Below are 20,971 nucleotides of genomic sequence, written 5' to 3' on the forward strand. Positions count from 1 at the left end.
CCTGTTCTTCCCCATCAGATCTCTGTGAAGGCCACTCTAGGTATATCACAGGTGGTGAACCTTTTCCCTTGAGAGCCTGATAAACTTTTCAAACATCTTTAGCAGGCTGCACACTACTGCACTTTAGGAATACCCAGCAGTAACAGTGGCAGAAGTGCTAAGTCTAAGTGGAAGAGAGCAGCCAGTCTCATCCTGCCTGCCAGCAGCAGAGCCACGCAGCTTCAGGGTCAAAATTGGGGTTGAGATTCTTGCAGCATTCAGACAGAAAGATGCTAATAACGCTTACTAGGGCCTAGCTGCACCTTTATGCTTTTTTTATATGTTTCAGTATTGAAAGGACAGTTTCTGAAGGGTGATGTCAGAAGGTGGAAAGCAAGCAGAGCTATCCACAAGGAACTCAGTGACACCAGCTTGCCACAGCCATATCAGAAACTCAGCTGTCTAAACACTGATAATGGAACATGAAGCTCTGGTTAAATACAATGGGGAATAAATCAGAGTAACAGAAGAAAAAAAAAAATCAAATGCAGTGTAGTTCTGAGGTAGAGCAAGGATTCGTGCAGCGAGATGTGGTCAGCCGCATGACACAGCACCACGCAGTTCCGAGGCAGGCCCAGGTCAGCTACTTTGGAGTCAGGAGCTCTTTAGACAGCCTGGCTTACTAGCACGGTGCTCTGGCCAAGCTCTGTTAAAAAGGCACAGCTCAGTAAACATTTGCCGTCAGCTTGGCTCAGCCACACCTCTTCTGGTGCTGGCAGCCTGCATCCTCTGGATGGTATTGAGTTTTGCAAGATAAGATTCCCTTCTATCGCAAGTGGAAGCTTCAGTACGATTTAATACAGAGTCATCACATCAGAAAACTGAGGACAGCACAGTGCCTTTATTAGGTATTCCAGTTATTTACAACTCACACAGGGTTTAATGCATCTGACCCATAGAAGCATTTGTCTTCATCTACAGATTAGTACCAAATCCAGCGAGGGAGTTCAACTCTGCTCTCTCAGCTATCAAAAAATTAAAAGTTGACCAGAAGCTTCGCCCATAAGGTTTGTTTGCCTTAATCTCTAGCTCACAGGTGTTGCACCACTTGACGTTATCATACCCCAGATCCCCACCAGGAGGAGAACCCATTCTTTTTCCACTTCTGAAGCCAAATCCTTTGGAGAGGAAGAGACAACAGCAGTTCAGCTATTTTACTTCAGACTGAGTCCTCCGAGAACTTCTCTCAAATCCAGTGCAGCTGATCTCTAATCAAAGAGCCAGCAGTAAGATACCACATACTTTTCCATTTAATTACTGACTACAGGGTTCTTGGCTTCCCTGTACTACAGCAGCCTTAATTTCAGTCTACTAATGGCTGGAACAAGTTCGGGACAACTACAAGAGTTCTCCCTGCAAACTGAAAAAAAAAGTTATACCCTAATTATATTGGGATATAAAGGCTCAACTATAATAATAGAAGGCTCAAAAAATAACTTACCAGGTACTGAGTCATACCTAAAATACCAACGAAATTACTTTTTAATCAGATTCAAGGATTGTGTCTCAATCCTAGACAAATACTTGCCATTACTCTCTCCTCATAAGCAGACAGAGCTGACATTTTACCATCATACTGATTAGTGCACTGAGCCAGTTTCTTGCATTTCTGAAGTGGATAAAGACAATCACAATGCATGATGATGATGAGAATTAAGCTACAGTACAGAATAACCAAAGTTCAGGAATGCAAGACAGCTTGACAACACACAATCACACACACACACACACAAATTTAGAAGAACCTGACTCTACCTTCAAGGGCTCTGAAAACAGCAGGAGATTAAGACTAAAGCCATTTTTACCTCCAGGAGAAAATGCATTTCAATCAAAATACAATTTCTTCACAATGAAGCCGCAGAAAGTTATTAGCATTTCACTGAAAAATTCCCAAGAGTTCCAGTACCCTTTTTTGACTGGTTTTGTAAGACAACAAAAAGTTAACATATAATACTATGACATGAAGTTTTTGATCAAGCTAGAGTGTTCTTCAGTATGTTCTTTTTTTTAAGAGAACTTGCAAATTAAAATCGGTTTGTGAACTGAACAAGTATCTAAGTCCTTCACACAACAGAATTATCATTCTATGAGAGATTAAGGGTTTTTCTTTCCCAGTTACATGTTGTGAAACAGAGGAAACCAACATCTTGAATTCAGTTCACCCACATGCCAGAAGCAAGAGGGAAACAAGATGAACAGCTTACAGAACAGAAGCAAAGCAGACACTGAAGCTAGCCCTTCCCTCCACCCTTTCACAGGCCCCTGCCTGGACAGCGAAGGCTGAGGAATACTTCAAAACAGTCCACAGAAAGGAAATATGAAATCCCACATTTAATCATGTTCCAAACCACAACTGCAGTGGCACACAAAAATGAAAATCTAATGCAGTTTCAGAGTAGTATTACTTTCAAGGAAGTGCAAGGCACTTTTTTTTTTTTTTTTTGATAGGTGGGAGGAGCAGGGCAGGATTTATCCACTGGGAGTAACAGCAGGCTGGATGTAGCCTAAGCAGCTGTTCTCATCAGAGAGATGCAAAATACACTTTCACAGTAAAAGTAAGAATTATTTCTCTCACAAGTAAGACTCCTGGCATTAAGTCAGTGCCTGGGAATAGTTTCAAGTTGCATGTGCTCTACTTTCAAATAAGATACAGGCTGATGTCTCCGCCGCATCCCGTAATGGAAACAATCTGTTGGCAATCACATCACCCACCCTGACCATGGCTGAGGCACACAGACCAGCTTCCTCCAGCTGCTCAGCACTCACCTCCACCAGCACTGATGCCTCATGGAACTACCCCCTTGGCAGGGCCAGACGACGTTATCTCGTTTGAAGGGCTTAACAAGCCCTTCCCAGTCCCAGATTCCATGCAACTGAGCTAGTTTAGGGAGCTGTTATACCAACAGCTTTAAAAAGCGACAGCCTTGGTCATGGGGTGGGGGGCGATGCCTTGATTAAAACTGTCAAACAGTTATTTTTGCTGAAATCACAGCCCGTTTCCAGATAAACCCAAACATGGACTATCCCACAGTTAGAGGCCTGAAACATACACCCACGTCAATCCCCCCAGGGCAGCTCTCCTCCTCTCCTCTCCCCTCCCCTGTGTGTTGCTGGCCTCAGCACCTGACACAAGCCAGACCAGGGGACTGCCCTCTCAAAATTAACTCAGCAAAAACAGCAGGTGCCTGCGCATGTGTGTGGAGAGGGGATTGAGCCCGGCCGGTTCCTGGTCTGGCTCACAGTGGTTTCTGGCCACGCACCAGCGGCAGCAGGGAGGGAGGGAGGCCACGGTCGAAAGCAGTTGTGCAAGCAAGGTCCACATGAGTTACTGGGAATAACCTTGCCTGCAGGTCAGCCTTTCCGGCTATCTACCTTTGTTTTTGAGACACTGAAGCGACAGCATGAAAAAGAAAATTAAACTACTTTTCAGCAAGTCATAAGATCAAAAGAGCGCTCTGCGTTTTTTTGACAAAGCAAAGAAGGAACTCATGGAAAAAAGAACATGAGAAAGGGAAAAGGGATATGAGCATTAGTGAGTCTAGTTTACCTTGCAAATCAGTAGCTCAGGCACCGAAGTCAGACAAGGTGCAGATGGCTAACGGCCGTCACAGCACGTGCGTCCCCACACCAGAGCCACTTTGAGGTTTGAGCACTAGTGAACCACTTCAAATGCAACAGAGCACCCGAAACACTATTGCTACCATTCTCATCACCATGCTCAAGTTTTTGATTCTCAAACTCTTACCCGAGGGATGACTGCTAGGAAGAAGAGTACACCCTACTCCAAACAGCTGCAAAGCATAGTTGCAAAGAAACATGCATTTACTCTCTGGGGAATGCACTGAAGTGGCTCGTTTTGCTGAAGGGGTGATACATGGACAACCCGGCACAGAGACAAGGCAACCTACAACCACAGAGCTGGAAAGTGGATCCATATGTGCATCCACATAATTTTGTGCCCAGCAGCTCCTCAGCTATCAGAACACTGCAGAGATGAAACTAACACCTGAAGGTCTTTACAAGTAGGTTCAACCAGCATGATCACAGATGGACAAGATCAGGAATGATTTCCAGGATGACCACTTCAAATGTGAAGCTGGCAGCTCAGTTCCACTAGTCGCCACAAAAATCACTACTAGATGTGGCTAGTATTTTAGCACAAATATGTATGGTAAAGAAACTTCTATGTCAAAGCAAGTTCTCCTTACAGACAATGAGAGCTTGAATGGCAGAAGGTACAAAGCCAATGCTATGCTTCAAGAGTTTTTTAATGCCCTACTCATGCTTAGCTCTGCTCCAGCTTACCCGTCACTTTTTCCAACCATCATGCACAGTGCATGTCTTCAGGCAAGTTTTCTTGCATATGTATCATCCGTAATAGCCTTACAGTTACACCACAAGCTGTTCAGCTTTCTCCATCCGAAAGACATTTGGTGGTTTACAGCGTAGCATGAAAGACGTCTACTACATCATCTTACAGAATGCGTAAGAAAAGGGATAGCAATTCGAAGTTCAAGTACGCAAGAGCTGTAGGAAGCTTATGGGCTGAGAAATCACGTTTAAGCCATTATAATGGCAGCTTCCCAGGCATGTGAAGCAACCATGAGAATATGCAAATAAGTCCAGTAATGACTTATTTATGACATCTCCCACTTAAACATGTCAAAGCACTTAACAGAGCTGAGCAAGTTCACCAAAGGGTCACCTCTCTGTACTCAGCACATGCTTCTTCACCAAAGCTCTGCTGAACGCTAAACCCAGGGTTTCCAGCAGCACACAAGAGCACAGTTGTGGTTTCACAACAAAGGCTGAAAAGACAGTGTTTGAATGAACAAAACCGTTCGTACAGTCAACTGTAGGAGTTGTGTTGTTAAAAACAGCAACAGTAAATGTAAAGTAGATTTGACTTACAACCCCAAAATTGGAAATTCTGCATAATAGCAATCCTATGATGTACAGCAGTTTAAAGAGTTTTCCTTCCACTCAGGAGTCCAAAAGTTACAGAAGTTATGCTCCAACTCCTATCCTTGCACAGCAGACAAAAACATTACCTGTCATCAACTCATCTCTCATCCAGGACTGATTATCAGGCAAAACAGGAGGCAGAGGAGGCAGTTTGTATTTGCTGCTCTGCCATCACACTTGAAACATTTCCTGCAATATTTTTAGAGAGGAAGGGAAGTTTTACAGTAACTTCCCTGATGTTACATGGAAGGTGAACCCAAACTGTCAAGCTTTCTTTCATTTTTATAGTAGATGGATTTAAAGAACAGTTCACAAAATTAACTCTAACTCCAGAATTTCTTTCTCCTGTGTTGTCACATGAAAGATGTGAGGGGAAAGAGACCGAAATGGCGAGTAACTTCCTATATGCAACCAGTTCCCTGTATTCTTTGCCAGGTGCTCATACTGCGGCAATCCTGGAGACACCTCAACACAGAAGATAAAAAGAGAATTCCAATTGCAAGTCACCCGACAGCACAGTCAGCTGTCAGAGCGCACAGGAACAAAGGAGAAAGCATGACAAAACCAGTCACTACAAGCCATCACATTTGACAAAGTTTCAGAGAAGGAAAGCTTTTCTTCTTTCCCCAGACTGTCCAAGCATAAAAGCAGTAAGGCTACGTGAAACAAGCAGTGAAAACCACTAACTCAAGTTTAAGTAGCCTCATGCCACAGTTCTTGCACGAAACAGTTCTGACACCTTTCCTCCTCCCTGCAAGACAGCTGTCCTAACCTGGGTATCACTCTACCTTTATTTAAAGGGCAGTCAGTGCCTCTTCTAATCCCCAAAATTTTCCTTCCTTGCCCACCTTTTGACATTCACATATCAGCCACAGAGGCTACTGCAGTTTCACCAGGTCCATTAGGCCATGCAAAAGTCAGAACACTGTTTTCTTAACAGTTGTAAAACAAATCAAAACCTTGTCTCAAGGCAGTGCAAAAACAGGTTGGTCAGGGACTTGTCCTGCACACCCATATTGTATCTTTTGGCTGAGACATGAGCCAGTCGTGTAAGCGTTTGTGTTAGCTAACTGCATCATCCCTCACTTGGTAGCTTTTCTGCAACTGTGCCTGAGATGACACTTCACCACCGATTTCCATGGGATCTTCCCACCTGTCAGACTGCAAATTCTTGGTTTTTTCCTTTACCCATTCTAGATTATCAGGCATAGGTCCTTCAAAGCAGTTTTTCCCACCATGGCACAACATTAAGCACATGTTTTTGAAGCAGGCCATCTTAGAAGGAAAACTGCCAATTATGCTATCTATTCACAATTTATTTTTCACTTACCAGTAACAAAAGGAAACTAGCTTAAGTAATTTGCATCCCCAAAGGGACTGCATGTCTCTCAATGGCATTCCCAAATATTCCTCTAGTCGCAGACATACAACAAAACCAAGAGACATTCATAAGACTTAATGCTAGTCTCAAAACAGGAACTGCTTGAGAATCAAGTCATTTAGGGTAGATTTTTTTTTTTGTAAAAAATTGTTAGTCAGAGATGTTCCCTCCAGAAGCCACACAATAGTTTCTCATTTCTGTCTCAATTCTACAATTAGGGTGGTCATCTGACAAAACCATTTTTTGCCATCCTCATGGGTTAATCTTGCAAGCAAACCTACTTTTTCCCTTTTTCATCATTTAACAGTATTATTCCCCAGATCCCACCAGGAGGAGAGCCCATTCCCTCCAGTGAGCCATCCTCTGCCCTCAGGGCTACATTCACTGTGTTACATTGGTGTCTGCCCAGTGCTGTTGATTGAGATAACGTATTCCTGTAAGTCCCACTGTATATTCTGGCTAAATGATACAAAAACCAAGACTAGCAAGATATTGTTGCCAGACTAAATCCATGACTGAATTCAGAGTAGGAACATGCCAAAACATGAAGAACAGTGCCATCTCAACATAGCAGTTCTCACTTCTCAAAGTTTTCTTAACTCACCTGCAAGTTACTTAATGGCATTTGGTGATACCCTTAGTACAAAGAAGGGTATCAAGTGATGCCCCTTGCAAACCGCTTTGGCTTTTTTCACCGTTCTGACCAGAGGCAACTCGAACAGAGCCATGTCCCCTCATCTTCCCACCTGCAAACTTCCTACGACCGCAGTCACGCGGCGGGGTCCCACAGGGGACAGCTCCACGCCACCCCTCCGCTGACACCCCTCGGTCCACCCTCTGAAGAGACTCACGCAGCTTCGCTCGCCTCCAGCGGACACAGACCGAGCTCGGTCTTAAGCCCAGAACACCCGCTTCCCCCGACGCCTCCCGGCCTGACCCTCACCGGTACGGGCGACCAAAAGCCCTGCCTGCTCGGGCCGCCGCGGGGACGAGGCCCGCCCCGGCGAGCCCCCGGGCTGAGCTCCCCCACTTCCCGCTCGTTCACACGCGGCCCCGCGGAGGGCAGGAGCGAGAACGGGCACCGGCAGACCCCTCTCGCCCCGCTGCTCCGCCGATTACAGCCCTTCCCCGCGGGAAGGCCCTCTCCAGCCGCCGCCTACTCCCGTCCCGTCCCACCGGCCGCCCGCCGCTGCCCACCTGCACAGGTCCTGGTAAAAGTCGCTCAGGGCCGCGGCGGCCCCGCCGCCGCCGCCGCCCCCCGGCCGCAGGGGCAGCCACAGGAGGACGAGGAGGAGCGGGGCCAGCGCGGCGGCGCGGGGCCGGAACGGCGCCACGCGGGGGGCGGCGGGTGCCGTGGGTGCCATGGGCGCGGGTCGGGCCGGGCCGGGCCGGGCCGGGCCGGGCGGACGGACGCGGCTGCCCCGGGACGTCAGGCGGCACCGGCGACCAGCGGCACGTCATGTGACCCCCGTCCGCCCATTCCCCGGTCATGTGACCACCGTCATGTGCGGGCGCGGCGCTCACGTGATGCGCCCCTTCCCCTGCCGCGGAGTGGGTGGAGCCTCCCGCTGCCGCCCACCCCCCCCACCTCACGGCCGTGCACGTGCTGGGCGCGCCCACTGACCGCGTGACACCGCCCCACGAGGCCGCCCGTCCGCGCGCGCGCGGGAGGGTGGCGGTTAGGCGGCGCGGGCAGTCTGTCAGTCAGTCAGTCAGTCAGTCCGTCTGTCTGTCCGTCAGGGCCGGGGCGGGTGCGCGGTGCGGTGTGTGGGTGCGCGGGGCAGGGCGGCTGCCTGCTTCAGCTGCCGCAGGGGCAGCTCTGGGGACGGGTCATCCCGCTTCGGGAGCGCCGGCCTCCGGAGGGGCGGACTGCCTGCCCCGCTGTGCGCTGGCGCCAGGCCTTGCGCTGTGCGGAGGCTCGCCCTGTGAAACGCACTATGAGTGGCACAGCGGCTGAAGTCAGAGAGACGCTGTTTGGAAAAAGTTAAAGGGCGTTTTAAATAAGTCACTCAGAAGTGTGCTGTGAAGTCTTGGGAGAGACCAGAAAACTAAACCCGTTAGGGATGGAGGCTGAGGAGGCGATGGCCGCAACGTGGTTGGTTGTATCGCGAGTATTGCTACTACAGCAGGGAAGCTGGCGTGGTGTGGAAATTATCCCGTTTCAAACGGCGGGCAGGAGGGGATGCTTGCAGAAGGCAGCAGCCTCATCAGGGGGTAGTGGAACAGATACTGTCTTACCACCTCAGCCTCCTAGACTACTGAGAAGAGCCAGCCGGCCCAGAGCTTGTACAACAGATGACTTCCAGGATTCCGCAAATTTTAAGTCGAGTGCTTAAGATTCAAAAGAGGGACTTGGCATTTAATTTTTATGAAACTGCAGCTAAGAAGCAAGGCACCTTTGAGAGTGGGAAGAGGCATAAAGGTGGCCAGAGTGAAAGAAAAATAAAAATTAGACTCATTAAACAGACAGCTGTCTTACTTGTGTGAAGAAGTTCTGTTCACTAATTATGAATGCTTTCCAAAAGTCATTTGCACAAAGAAATGCAAAAGGCCTACAACTGAAGTAGTCTCTATTTCTCTTGCCCCATTCCGTGACATCCAAAGGAACAAGACAGCACTGAAGATGTGCCTCTATGGCAGTTTAACCTGACTCCAGGCTGCTGTGATCTACTCCTTTCCTCTTCCTTTCTCTCAGTTATATGTTCTACTTCCCTCCTTTTAAGTAGCATTAGTTCTTCTGCAACAGGGCAGTCAGCTGGTTATAGATGCTGATCTGTCTGACAACTAACATACTATTTTGATTGTTCTGGGTAAGTTTTCAGTGGTATGAGTTGCCTGACTTACTTGGCTCACTGCACGTTTGCACAAACACCGACATGAGCTCAAGAAGGGGGAAAGGAAGGCATAGCTGGTGCTGTGGAAGGAGGAGGCCCCAGATAAGATCAGCTTTAGCTGCTGTGAAATTTAACCTGACCAGGGAAGCCAGAAGTTACAGCTCAAGTCCAGCCAATGGCTCCCCACTGCCACGCACGGCCTCAGTCCCTGGTCCCCTCTGCCTGTCTGCTTGCACACAATGTAGGGACTTGTGTAAAGCCCCTCAATTCAATTCAACTCATTAGTCCAACAGAAAAAAATCACCTTCTGAAAAAAAAGGGAATAGATTTCTGCTGGCTCAGCAGTTGTAGCAGCCTTGTGCAGTGATGAATCCTGGTACAAGGGCAGAGGATCAAGAGGAAAGTAAAGCAGAAAGATGACTGCACCGGTTGGTCTGTTCAGCTGTGGTAGCAGCTTAGGTTTTAGAGTTATCACAGCCTAACCCAATAGCAATGTCCTCAGCTGATGAAGAGAGGAAGACCTTCAATCTTTGTGCTGGAAAGAAAGTTGTGACATGAAACAATTATCGATCTAACTTTGCACAGAACCAAAGGAAAAAAAAATAATTAAAAGGACTGGGTGAATGCTTTATCCTTAGCAGTTTTCTGTTACTATATGATGGATTATTGCCAACTCTTGCTCTTTTAGTGGATTCCTTAAAGCTCCAAATCCGATTACCCAAGAATCCCTGTTGTCTGCTTTTAAGACTCTAGCCTCTGTAGTTTAAAGACAAGCTTGATGGCATGAACTCAACGGCTCAAAAGAAGACAAAAGCAGTAGACTAAATGAATACCAAGTTTATTATTTCTGTGGTTATGTTTCTTAAACTTTGCTGCTCTGCTGGCAGTGCCAGCATCACTCACTGTAGACGGAGCAGTGCAAATACGTAAGACTTACTGGTAAGTTCTGTCTCTGCTTACCAAGTTGAATTAAAAATGTATTGACCAGGAAATTCACTGCAGACAGCACTGCAAGCAGACATACTGTAGCTTCTGATCTTATTAGCTGCCTGACTTTCTGCAAGTAGGGCTTTATTCCAGAAATTATCTTTGTGTAGATTTAAGCATGTGAGTGACTCCACTGAAGAAAATGTGACTGCTTACCTTGCTGACATTAAGAATGCATATAAAGATCTGCAGTGTTGGGGCCTGGCAGTGTAGAAACAGTTAATTTCAGTTATCTGATAGGAGCTAATTCAAAGTTGTTTACTGACAAAAGAATGAAGAAGTTACATTCTTCATTCTGCATACTGCTTTGTATGCATAGGCCCCTATATATGCACAAGGCTCAGAGACTTCAGAGCAGTTTCTTTGCATGCAGAGAAAAGTAAGTGAACAGCTACCTAACAAGAAATAAAGAAATTGAAACATGAGAAAAATAATCCCAGTTAGAAAGGGGAAAAACCCAGAAATTCTACTTTCATCTGCAGTATCAATACATATGCATCAATCTAATAATGAATCAAAGTTGTAACACAGCAAGGATAGCTATGGAGCTGCATAAATACTGAAATATACATTGTAAATACAAATACCTTTAAAATAAAATTATAAAATAAAAGTTTGCAGATTCCAATCCTGTGCAAAGCATGCAGATTCCAATCCTATGACTGTTTCCATTTCCTATATATTTTCCTTAATTTTTGTAATCTGGGGGATCCAGTGGTTATCTCAAGATCCATGGAATTTCTTCCATGTTTAAAGCTAAGTACATGCATTAAAAATGTCAGGAGCTATCTGTCAGTCATTTTTGTATCCTAAATTATGTTTTGCAAATAGGCAGGAAGGAATTTCATTCTGAATATCGTTTATAAATAATAATTTAAATATTTACCACCCATGTTTAATGATATCAGCATCTCAGCTAGCCGGATACTGTGGGACAGTGTTAAAATATTCTGAAATGTAATCTCATAATCTTACCTTTTCCTTTTCCTCAGGAGAGGCTCAGCATGATGACTGCTAGTTATGTTGCAGTAAATCCCAGTATACCTGAAACTCATGCTGAAACTTCCAAGTTAGGGATGGTTTTCAGTAGGCAGGGTATCATGAATAGGTAATGAATACATAGGTCCTCTAAGATTCTTCCTTGCAGCTTGCCAGGTGTCAAATGTCACATCATTTCATGTTCTTCTGATTCACAGTCTTGCTTCATGTGGCCAGTATCAGCTGTGCAGTACAGGCTGGCTGAGAGGCAGCTTGTTTCTACTGTTATTGTCTCAGTTCCCTTAACACTCATATCTGATCTCCGTCTTTTCAATAAATAGGAACAAAAACTCTTTCAGAATCCAGAGCTGGTTTTACATTTGATTGTGGGAAATTCTTTGTCCAGTGAGATTTGGACAGTTTATTTCTAGCTGTCTGTAAGCTGCACTATAATAAAATAATTATACTTCATGAAAACTTCATAGGGCTCTTCCATGGAGCCGTGCTGTTCTTCAGAAAGCACAGAGGCACTGTTCACCGGGTTGTTCTCTCTTCTTTCCCTTTTTCTTGCTCACTACACCTAAACTTTAGTCTTCCTAATCTTACACCCATTGCCATTATTTGTGAATGCTCCTTGATCTTTTTGCTGCTCATTCAGTCTTTCACCATTTCTCTAATTCTTTCTGCTCCTTTTCCTTCCTTTTCTGTTCTGCTTCTACTCTTCCCTGTTTCTTTCTAGTGTTTTTCAAAGGCAAGCTCTTGATAAGAGCTACCTCCTGATTTGTTATGATGAGTTATCCTGCTTTATAACAATTTAAAATAAGACTGTTGAGGAAAACAGTGCCTGCTGACCTTGTTTTGCAGACTTAGGTTTAGGCTTCCCAATGCAGTTAGAGATATAATGACACTTCCTAATCTAGCTGATATTGTTCAATGAAACTGTAAAAGAATATCAACTTTGTCTAAACACATTGAGCTTATTTGAAATCTTTGTCTTGTTGGGGAAGTCCTTACATGCTGTACTCAGTGTATGCACTGAAAAGGGCACTGTTTTGTACTGTGGCTTAGAAGATTAGAAGACGGCCCTAGTCAAGGCCGTTCCTGAGTCATTGCCTGAGCAAGTCTATAGCAGCTTTTCTGTATTTCTCCATTTCTTTTCACATCTTTGGTCTAGTTTTCAAGGAATATGACTCTTGACTATTTATGCTTGGGTCAGAACTCAATATTTTATAATGGTGAATGATCAGATTCACCAGCTAGGGTCTAGGTTACTTGGTGGACTTGCACCAAGTAGAGCAAGAACTGTAAAATACAAACCACTTCACCAGAGTAAACCAATGGTACTTTCATTGGTAGTAAATGAAATTTTACTAGCACAAGTTTTTGATGTCAGAGGAATATGATTTGATTTCTCTGCTAATCCTGTTTCATTTGAAGCACCTACTAGAAATTTATCACAAATGATTTAACCTCAAAGCACCTTACCAAGGCAGTAAATGTGGAGTGAAAGACTTCAGTGTTTTAAACCTTGTTACCCAGTCCTGGGCGCTTTTACTTCAGTGTCATTCTTCACACTTTGGTCTGTTCTTCCCCCAGGAGCTTTTGTCTCTGTGGTCTCTTGTTGACAGCCATCTTTGAGCTAGCCACCATCCTTTGGTTCTGTGACCTATGCTGATGCCGGACGGGCATCCAACATGAACCTGCTCTTGCTGACCTCGCTGTGTTCCCAGAGAGCGTTCTGTCAGATGAGCAGATGTAAGTGTGGTGGTAGCAAACACGGCCCCCACTTGCAAGGCAGGCTTTGGAAATGAAAATGTCCCCAAATGTATTTGTTATTTCGGAATTATTTTCTGACAGTTCCCTCTATACCCCTCCTGACTTACATTTGTCAGCAATCTCCCAGGCTGTTATCTGTTGTCATTAACCATGTACTCCAAAAATATCACCAGCTGTTTCCAAATATGATAATCTATCATGTTTTACTCTCCAGTAACTTGATTTTTCCAATCACTTTTTAACTTCTGGAGATGAAGTGTTTCTCTTCCCTGCATCTGGGACCTCATCTGTAACATAATTATCGCAATGTAAGTTGCAGCTCAGCACAGAAGGATGTGATAATGGGAAAAGATAACCTCCTACTCCCTCACCTACAGTCGCTGAAAACGGTTGTGGTTCATCTGCTGTGAGAAGTGCAAGCTAGTACGAGATACATGAAGACCACTTGCCATGGCAAAAACCTGCAGGTATCTCTTGTGGAGCTGAAGTGAATAAGTGAAACTTCTTACGTCTGGAAGACTTACTGCTCCATCATGTTGTATTTTTATTCTGAGACAATAAGCAACTTTTTATAATTCAGGAGTTATTTCACCTAATTCATGAGTACTATGTATGGCAATAAGTTGTCATCTGTTCCATCTTGTTTGTCACAAGGTAACTGATAAATTTCTGTTTTGCTTCATTTTTCCTGGCTCTGTGTAGTGTGACTTCTTTCCCTTGTAACTGAAGGACACTAAAATGAGAATGCCATCTTCAGCATCACACTTAAAAACTGACAAATTTCATACACAGCAGAGGAATGACCAAATCAGTTTTGTTTAAAGCATCAAGGCTCAACCTACATTTTCTTTCTTCATAATCCTCTACAATATGTGGTATACTTTATTCAGTTGATTCTTCTATCACCCTGTCTTGCTAGAATATATTTATATATTCTGAGAATATATATATTCTGTCCATGTATACACATTTGTTTTCATAGCCACATTCATAAATATGTTTAGGCCTATATTAGATGTCTTCTAGATAAGCATTTTATTTCCATTACATATGTCTGTAAAACATTTTAAGATATCTGAAGTAGAAGAATAAGAAATAAGGTTACATATAAACTCATTTAGAAGTAACAATCTGTTTCTTTGATAATAGATACCAGATTTCCCTGTATATTTTATATTCACAAGTTGTTGGAGGAGATAGTGTAGAGAAAAATAAGTATCAATAGCAATGTATATATGAAGGCCCAGTTAAGCCATTACAGGATTAACGCCAAATAACAATATTGTATAAATGGTTCAATTAAAGAGTCGCATTAGATTATAATAATAGATTGCACATGTAGATCACAAGACAAGAAAGAGATCTCCAAACTGCACAGTTTTGAATCTATAATATCTCCACCTGAGTCAGTGGAAGTAATCCAGATTTTCCTTACCTTTTTTCAGTCAGAACCTGAGTTAAATAAACAGAACACATGTAAATAAAATAGTGAATGTACTGAGAAATATGCATCAGATCAACATGGAATGATGCTTTGGGAGGTGACATCAAATCCAGATGGGTAAAAGTACAGATACAATTTTCTCAACACTGAAGACTGCTAAGAAACAGAGGCTAGTGTTGTGCTCAAAAAGATACATGCTAACAGGTAAATGAACCAAAAGAGAGCTGATAATGAAGAATATAGTTAGTGAATAGAGCTATATTTACAGAGGACCTCAGCCATGCCAAGGTTAGCAACAGAGACGTCATTCATTGCTCCAACACTGGCCTCACTGGCCCAGCCTGTCCCCTGGCTGGGGGTGGGTGCCTTCCAGGCCAAGCCCAGGTTAAAAATTATCAAAATTAGCCAAAACAAAGATTGCTGGTTGTATATATTTATTTTCACAAAAATAATTACACTTTGCTGTAGTATGTAACTGAGTATCTTCAGTGAGCTTAGAGTATGTGTTCATCTGAAAATCTTTGCTTGTAATAAAGAGAACTTTTTTCCTATAAATAATATTAAAAAGTTATATCTGAAGCACATATGTCCCTCTTTGAGTCAAAAAATAAATCCAGATAGACCAAAGACAACACAGAACATAAAACACCCTCCTCCAGTGCATTTAAGCAAATGGGTTTTTCTTCTGAGATAGAACGGTGACACCAGGGTGTTCACTCCATCTTCTGCACATAGCTGTTAAAAGTTTTACGTCTCTTTGTAGACTCTTTATACATAAAAATACTTGCTTCTGTAAATATTTTAATTTATTCTTTACCTCAACAGTCTCTTACCTTTTATCATTAAAATTACTGTTTATTTGCTATAATGTCCAATTGTCAAGGCCCATACTTGTCTTAAAGTAAATTCTTAATGGGATAAATAAATACTTAATTTAAAGATACTCCTGTTCCAGAGACACTTTGTGTCCAGCTCTAAAAAAAAAAAAAAACCAAACCAAAATTAGTTCCTTAGTGTCACTTCATGCTTAGTGATGTTAGAATGATAGAATTAAAGTAAGAATTTAGTTCTCCTACCCTTGAGGACAATCGTTCGGAGTGACTATTAAATACTAAGATACAAACTATAGAGGAAAGATAGTGTTAGTGGTGAAATAATTACAGCAAATTGGAGAAAGTTTAGGATAAAAATCACTGTAATGAATTAACATGTTAGTCTAGATTTCAAACCTATGGACTAAAATTCCAGTTGGAATAGGAAACATACATTTTTTCTGTTTTCTATATCCCTGCCTGCCTAGCTGAGGTGCTGAGGGAGGTCAGAGATGCTGTGAAGGCAGAGCACAGGGCAGCAGTGTGAGGCGGGGGCTACCCCATGGGAGAGTGACTGTCATGTCAGAGCATGGGGCAAAGGCAACTGTTTCAGATGGTCAACACTCCTGGTGAGGAGAAAAGCATCCCCTGACTTGACTAAGTAGCATATAGGACCTGGTTCAAAATGCCACTGTCAAAACATTGCTGCGCAGTAGCTACTATAATATATCCAGATCCTTGCGGGAGTAACAGTGAGGAGGTTTTTTTTTTTTTTAAAGAAAGAAGTTGAAGGGGAAATAGCTGTTAGGAGGTACAACAGAAATCTGTTCAATCACAAGTGGCACAGACAGGCTGGTTGGAGCAGATTGTTCATGGTTTTTTTCCAATATAGGAATTAGGGGCATTAAAAGATCTAGAACGTGGCAGCTCAAAACAACCTAAAGGAGGATATTTTTCAGGAAATATTTAATTAAGCTGTGAAACAGTGTCAAAGACATAAAAAACTTGTGTGGCCTCCAGTGGAGGTCATATGTATTTGTTGAAGAGAAATCCATTGAAAGTTACCAAATACAAAGATTTCTAGACCAGGAAGTTCCTGAGCTGATAACTGTTGAAGGCTCGGAGAGGATGAGAAGGAAGTGTGATACGTATTTGCCCTGTTTCTTCTCCTCTGTAGGCATCTGCTTGTGACCACTGCTGGAGGTAGGATTTGGGGCCAGGTGGACACTGCCACGTCCACTCCCTCTCCTTTCCTACCCTCTGTATTTCTGAAACAACTGAGGCAAGGATTCAAGAGATACCTACTATACCAGCAGCAGGTCCAGACTGTGTATTTAATGAGGCAAGAGTCCAGTTTGGAAAAAAATAGGTTGTAATCATATAATTAAAAATTGAATGATTATATGCAAGGCAGAAGTATTAGAATCATGGTGGCTACCTCATCTCAGTACCTCTTCTGTGAATTCGGAGTTTTGCACCTACAATACTTTTCTTTGAATGTGGATCCTGGTGCTTTATCTTTTAGGCTTGTAGGACTCAACTGGAAGAGCAAAATAATTCCATGTGGACATCACATAAGTGCCTGGGCAATCAAATGGCAAGCAAACTCACCTTCCTGTTGCATAGGTATCTAGAAGCCCCGAGTAGTGGATTTTAATAAATGATTTCTGCACAGAGTTAGGAAGAGAAGCAGCAAAGTACACACATGGCAGGCAGCATATTGTGGCAGCTACACACAAGCTCACACTGATTTTGTGCTTTCCCTTGACCGAGGTACCGTCAGAGAATATCCTCTGCTGACCAGTATCATCACCGCAACATCAGCAGGCCGTGAATGCTGCTGCTCGAGCTAAAGGAGTAACTGAAAGCTGCAGGCAGCAGCTGTCCTTTCTGCTGCAAACCAGACAGTGCTGGGGAAGGAGAGGTGGGCACACAGCTAGGTTTCACCCTGATACCCTCTGGGGGTACCAGAGGGGTGCACACCCCACCACCAGGGCTGGAGTACGCAGTCCAGGTCTAGCATAAGAGGCTAAGGGCTGTGGGTATTTGCAGGTCAAGAAAGCAGCGCAGGGGAAGAATTGCAGAATGTAGAGGATGAAAGTCAGCTAAGGATTCAAACCGTCTCTCTGGGTGCCATCTCATCAGGCATACATGATGCGGGGAACTCAAGGAGTCATGTATGATCCCTCGTACTGAACCTCTCTGTTCACAAAAGCCAGCGTGTGGATCACCTTCCCCCTGAGACTGGCACAGCGGGAGGACTTGGGAAGGAGTCTTTCCCAGATGCACACAGAGCTGAGCATCACAGGCTCACGGAGGATGAAATTACCTAGGACCTTGCTGGAGATCTATCTAGGATTTTTTGGAGGACCCTGCAACTGAACTGTCCCTTCTATCCTCCCCTCAGAAAGCGACCTGAGACATTATACCAGGAAATGCTGTGCACTTGTAGATTGTTCTCATGCTAGGAAAGGGAGCAAGGGGAGGTTTTCTTCTACGTCAGCAAACAGTACAACTGGGAAGTATCTCAGCTTCCCTTAGAGGATTTCCCAGGCTAAGCTCCAGGCTAGAAGTAAAACTGGGTCGTATGTTCTTCCTCAACCCTCTGCCCTTGCTGTTACAAGGATCATTCACAAAGTCTATGAGTTATAGAGGAAAGCTGCTGCCTAAACTCATTGCATCATTTTGGACCTGAATCTGTACAGCAACCTACCCAGGGGGTAGCTACAACAGCAAAAAACCTCTGTGCAGTGCCAAGGGAAGTGACTTCCCTTTGTGCATTTCTGAGCACACTTTTATATCCCACAACATTCATTAATATCAAGTAGATCAGAAGTGTGGTAAAGAGTGTTTTAATAAAGTAAGCACTATACTGGGCATTTCTTCCCCGAATAATTCCTTTTCTTGACTGCACAGCAAAACTGAGTCCTTATTGCCCTGGACATTACAAGAGATAACCAAGAGAGAGCTGCTGTTCTGAAGTGTCTATAGTGTAAATGTGAAGGCACAACACTGGAAACAAAATAAAATAATCCTCATTTTATAGGAAGGAAAGGGAAGGACAGAAAAATTAGATGCCAAGACTGCATTAAAACAGAACCCTCATCTCTAAACCCCATGGCTAGTACTTTACCCACATGACAATCTTTCCTGTTCTGCACCACTATAAAGTGCTTATTAACACCATCTGATCTGCACATGGTTATTTCACCCTCTCCCACAGATGCAAATAATTTTTAAAAATGCAAGCTGGTGAAGAATCACATTCTTGTTGTGCAACAAATGGAGTGTCACATTTTTCCTGTTTTTTTTTAAATCGTGGAATAATGTGCTTATCAGTTCCCCTTGTACTGCAGCCTCTCTGCACAGAGAAGAGTCATCAGGTGCTGTGATAAAGAAGAAAGAACATCCCTAAGATATTTTTATCTGTGGACTGGGAAAGATTAATCATTTTTCAACTGCTAGCTGCTCATTCTTATTCATCCTTCTGGATGTTCATCTCAGGCTGAATGTTAATTTGGTCTGCTCTGTGAACTGATTTATGGACAGTTGTCCAAATTCTGAAACATTTGAGGGCACAGCCAGACACAGGTGAAAAGGGGTAAGAAGCTAAAAGTCCTAGAGCACCTATTCAGCTCACGAGCATCCAAATTGCTGTGCTGCATATTATTGCCTCTTCAGATCTACTGCCCTGGCTGCATGCATAATGATCCTTAACCCAAACCTGTCATAATAATCTGGACATGTTTAAGCACTGTAAATAATATGCCTTGTCTCACCTGTATCACTTTGAAAGAACTGGGTTACATGCATGGTTACAGTGGAAGCATGTTTTGAACATGCTTCCTGCAACTTTGCCCCTCTCTCTGGTTCTCCATGTGATTATTGTAAAGGATCTTGAGGTAGGGGTAGGGAGTGGCTTTAGAGAAGAGTCTGGGGTTTTTCTGGGCTATTATCTACTCTAGTATTCAAGTTTATGGCATTTATCAGTGTTGACAAATTCCCCGTCAGCTCCCCAGCCCCCAGTGGGTGCATGCACACACGTGCCACACGTATGTGGACATCACACACGCTCATTCCCCCTGACCATCCCAGGGTGTCCACAGACCTGCTTGCCATATCCTCCACTCACCATCAATAATGGGGAGCTGCTCTGCTGATTTGTCATTCCAGCAGTACAGTAGATCACTGCCCTAAGACAGAAGCAGACTGCACTCATCTACCACCTGAATCAATAGAGGTGACTAGCCTGGGACTGGAGCTACAAAGACAAAAACTGGGACAAGTAGAGGGGCTGTCATCAATAAAGGTTTTGATGGAGTGAGGTAATTAGGAAGATAAAAGGGTAACCTGTTCCTGAGTGTTTTCTGCAGTGACACACTGCAACAATTTAATGTAAGGAGAAAGGGGCACATGTGTGGAAGGAATATTTATCCTTCTGAGATCTCTTCTCTATGTGAATTCCCATCCAATCCTCAGTCATAACCTACCATATTCCTTATTCCAGGACTGGCAATCTTTCAACAAAGGAGGGGTACGTTGTATTTTTCTTTCCCCAGTTAGCTATTAAGTGTGCCAATGGAAACTTGGCGGGAAGCTGAAGATGCTGCTTCTGCCTGTGGCAGGAGGTCTCAGTTCCTGCTGAATTTGGAGCTCCATGGGGGCCAGAGGCAAATGCATCTCCCAGACATCTCTTTGAAAGTGCCACAGCTCTCTGACTGCCCTGACCTCCCATATTCTGTGTCTGTGTGATACCTGACCTAGCCCCATCCCCTCCTTGCTGTTGTCTTCCTCTGTGGTCTGCAGCTTGGTTATAGTTGGGCAAGTGGTCCTGGGAATTAAACTGCACAAAATAACAGCCCCGGTACCCTGGCATACCACAAAAGGAGGGAGTCCGTTGGAACAGGGTGGCTGGGGTGTAGCCCCAGTCGTGCATTGTGTGAGGCACCTTTCTTTTTTTCTGTTTGTCCAAAACTGGTTGCTATAAAACAGAGAGACCACATGGGGAATATATGTTCTCCAAAGAACAGGTAAATAATAAGGAAGTGGCTGGGACAGCAAGTGTTGGGACTGAGTTTCTCATAGACTCCTTGAATAACTAAACCTACAGGAACACTGACATTTTGGGGATGAGCCAGCCCCACCCTTCATAATTAGGGCAAAAGCCCTCTGTGAGTTGACAACATCCCTATGCTGCCAGCTACTCCTGTGTGTCAGGTACCGAATTATCCAAGGACCCAGAGAAATGTTGATGTCACTGCAAATTACGCAACATATACTTTGAAAACAGACTCTGAAGTAGCCCGTTAACAACAGAAGAACTTGACCATTTTATATACACTTAAATGTCTTGCTAGACCAAAGCTACACCATATGGTTTTGGATATGTATGGAGACTTACTCTCATACGTGGATTTCTTCCTCTGTTTCCCCCAGGGAGCAGCTCTTTTGCGCACTTAAACAAGCTGGAAACAGTTGAAACTAAATCCCAGTATGTAACACGAGTCCTGCGTTTAGTGGGTTTGACTTTTAAAAATGCAAATACACACAGGCCCTGATGACTTCAATAGCATTTATGGGTGCTCAGTGCTTGTATAAATGTCACACTATTTATAACATATTTCTGTGTCCTTTTTTTATATTCTCTGTTGGCCTGTCTCTTTTCCACTGTGGTATCTTTGACTGACATAGTCACATCAGGATGTAGCATGTGTTTGAATAATTAAGAAAATACAAATAAAAGTTATCTTTATTC

The 20,971-nt window shown here is 43.9% G+C and overlaps 1 protein-coding gene across 1 annotated transcript in view; it reads right to left on the reverse strand.

Moving 5' to 3' along the window:
- The window catches only part of IGF2R (insulin like growth factor 2 receptor), a 61,244-nt gene extending 53,402 nt beyond the window's left edge, over nucleotides 1–7,842 (reverse strand). Inside the window, exon 1 of the mRNA XM_030021887.2 lies at nucleotides 7,583–7,842. Coding sequence (XP_029877747.1) covers nucleotides 7,583–7,749 — 167 coding nt within the window. The 5' untranslated portion in view covers nucleotides 7,750–7,842. The remainder of the gene's footprint in view (nucleotides 1–7,582) is intronic.
- Nucleotides 7,843–20,971: the final 13,129 nt, after the last annotated feature.

This window comes from Aquila chrysaetos, chromosome 8, assembly GCF_900496995.4.
Source record: "Aquila chrysaetos chrysaetos chromosome 8, bAquChr1.4, whole genome shotgun sequence".
Lineage (NCBI taxonomy): Eukaryota > Metazoa > Chordata > Aves > Accipitriformes > Accipitridae > Aquila > Aquila chrysaetos.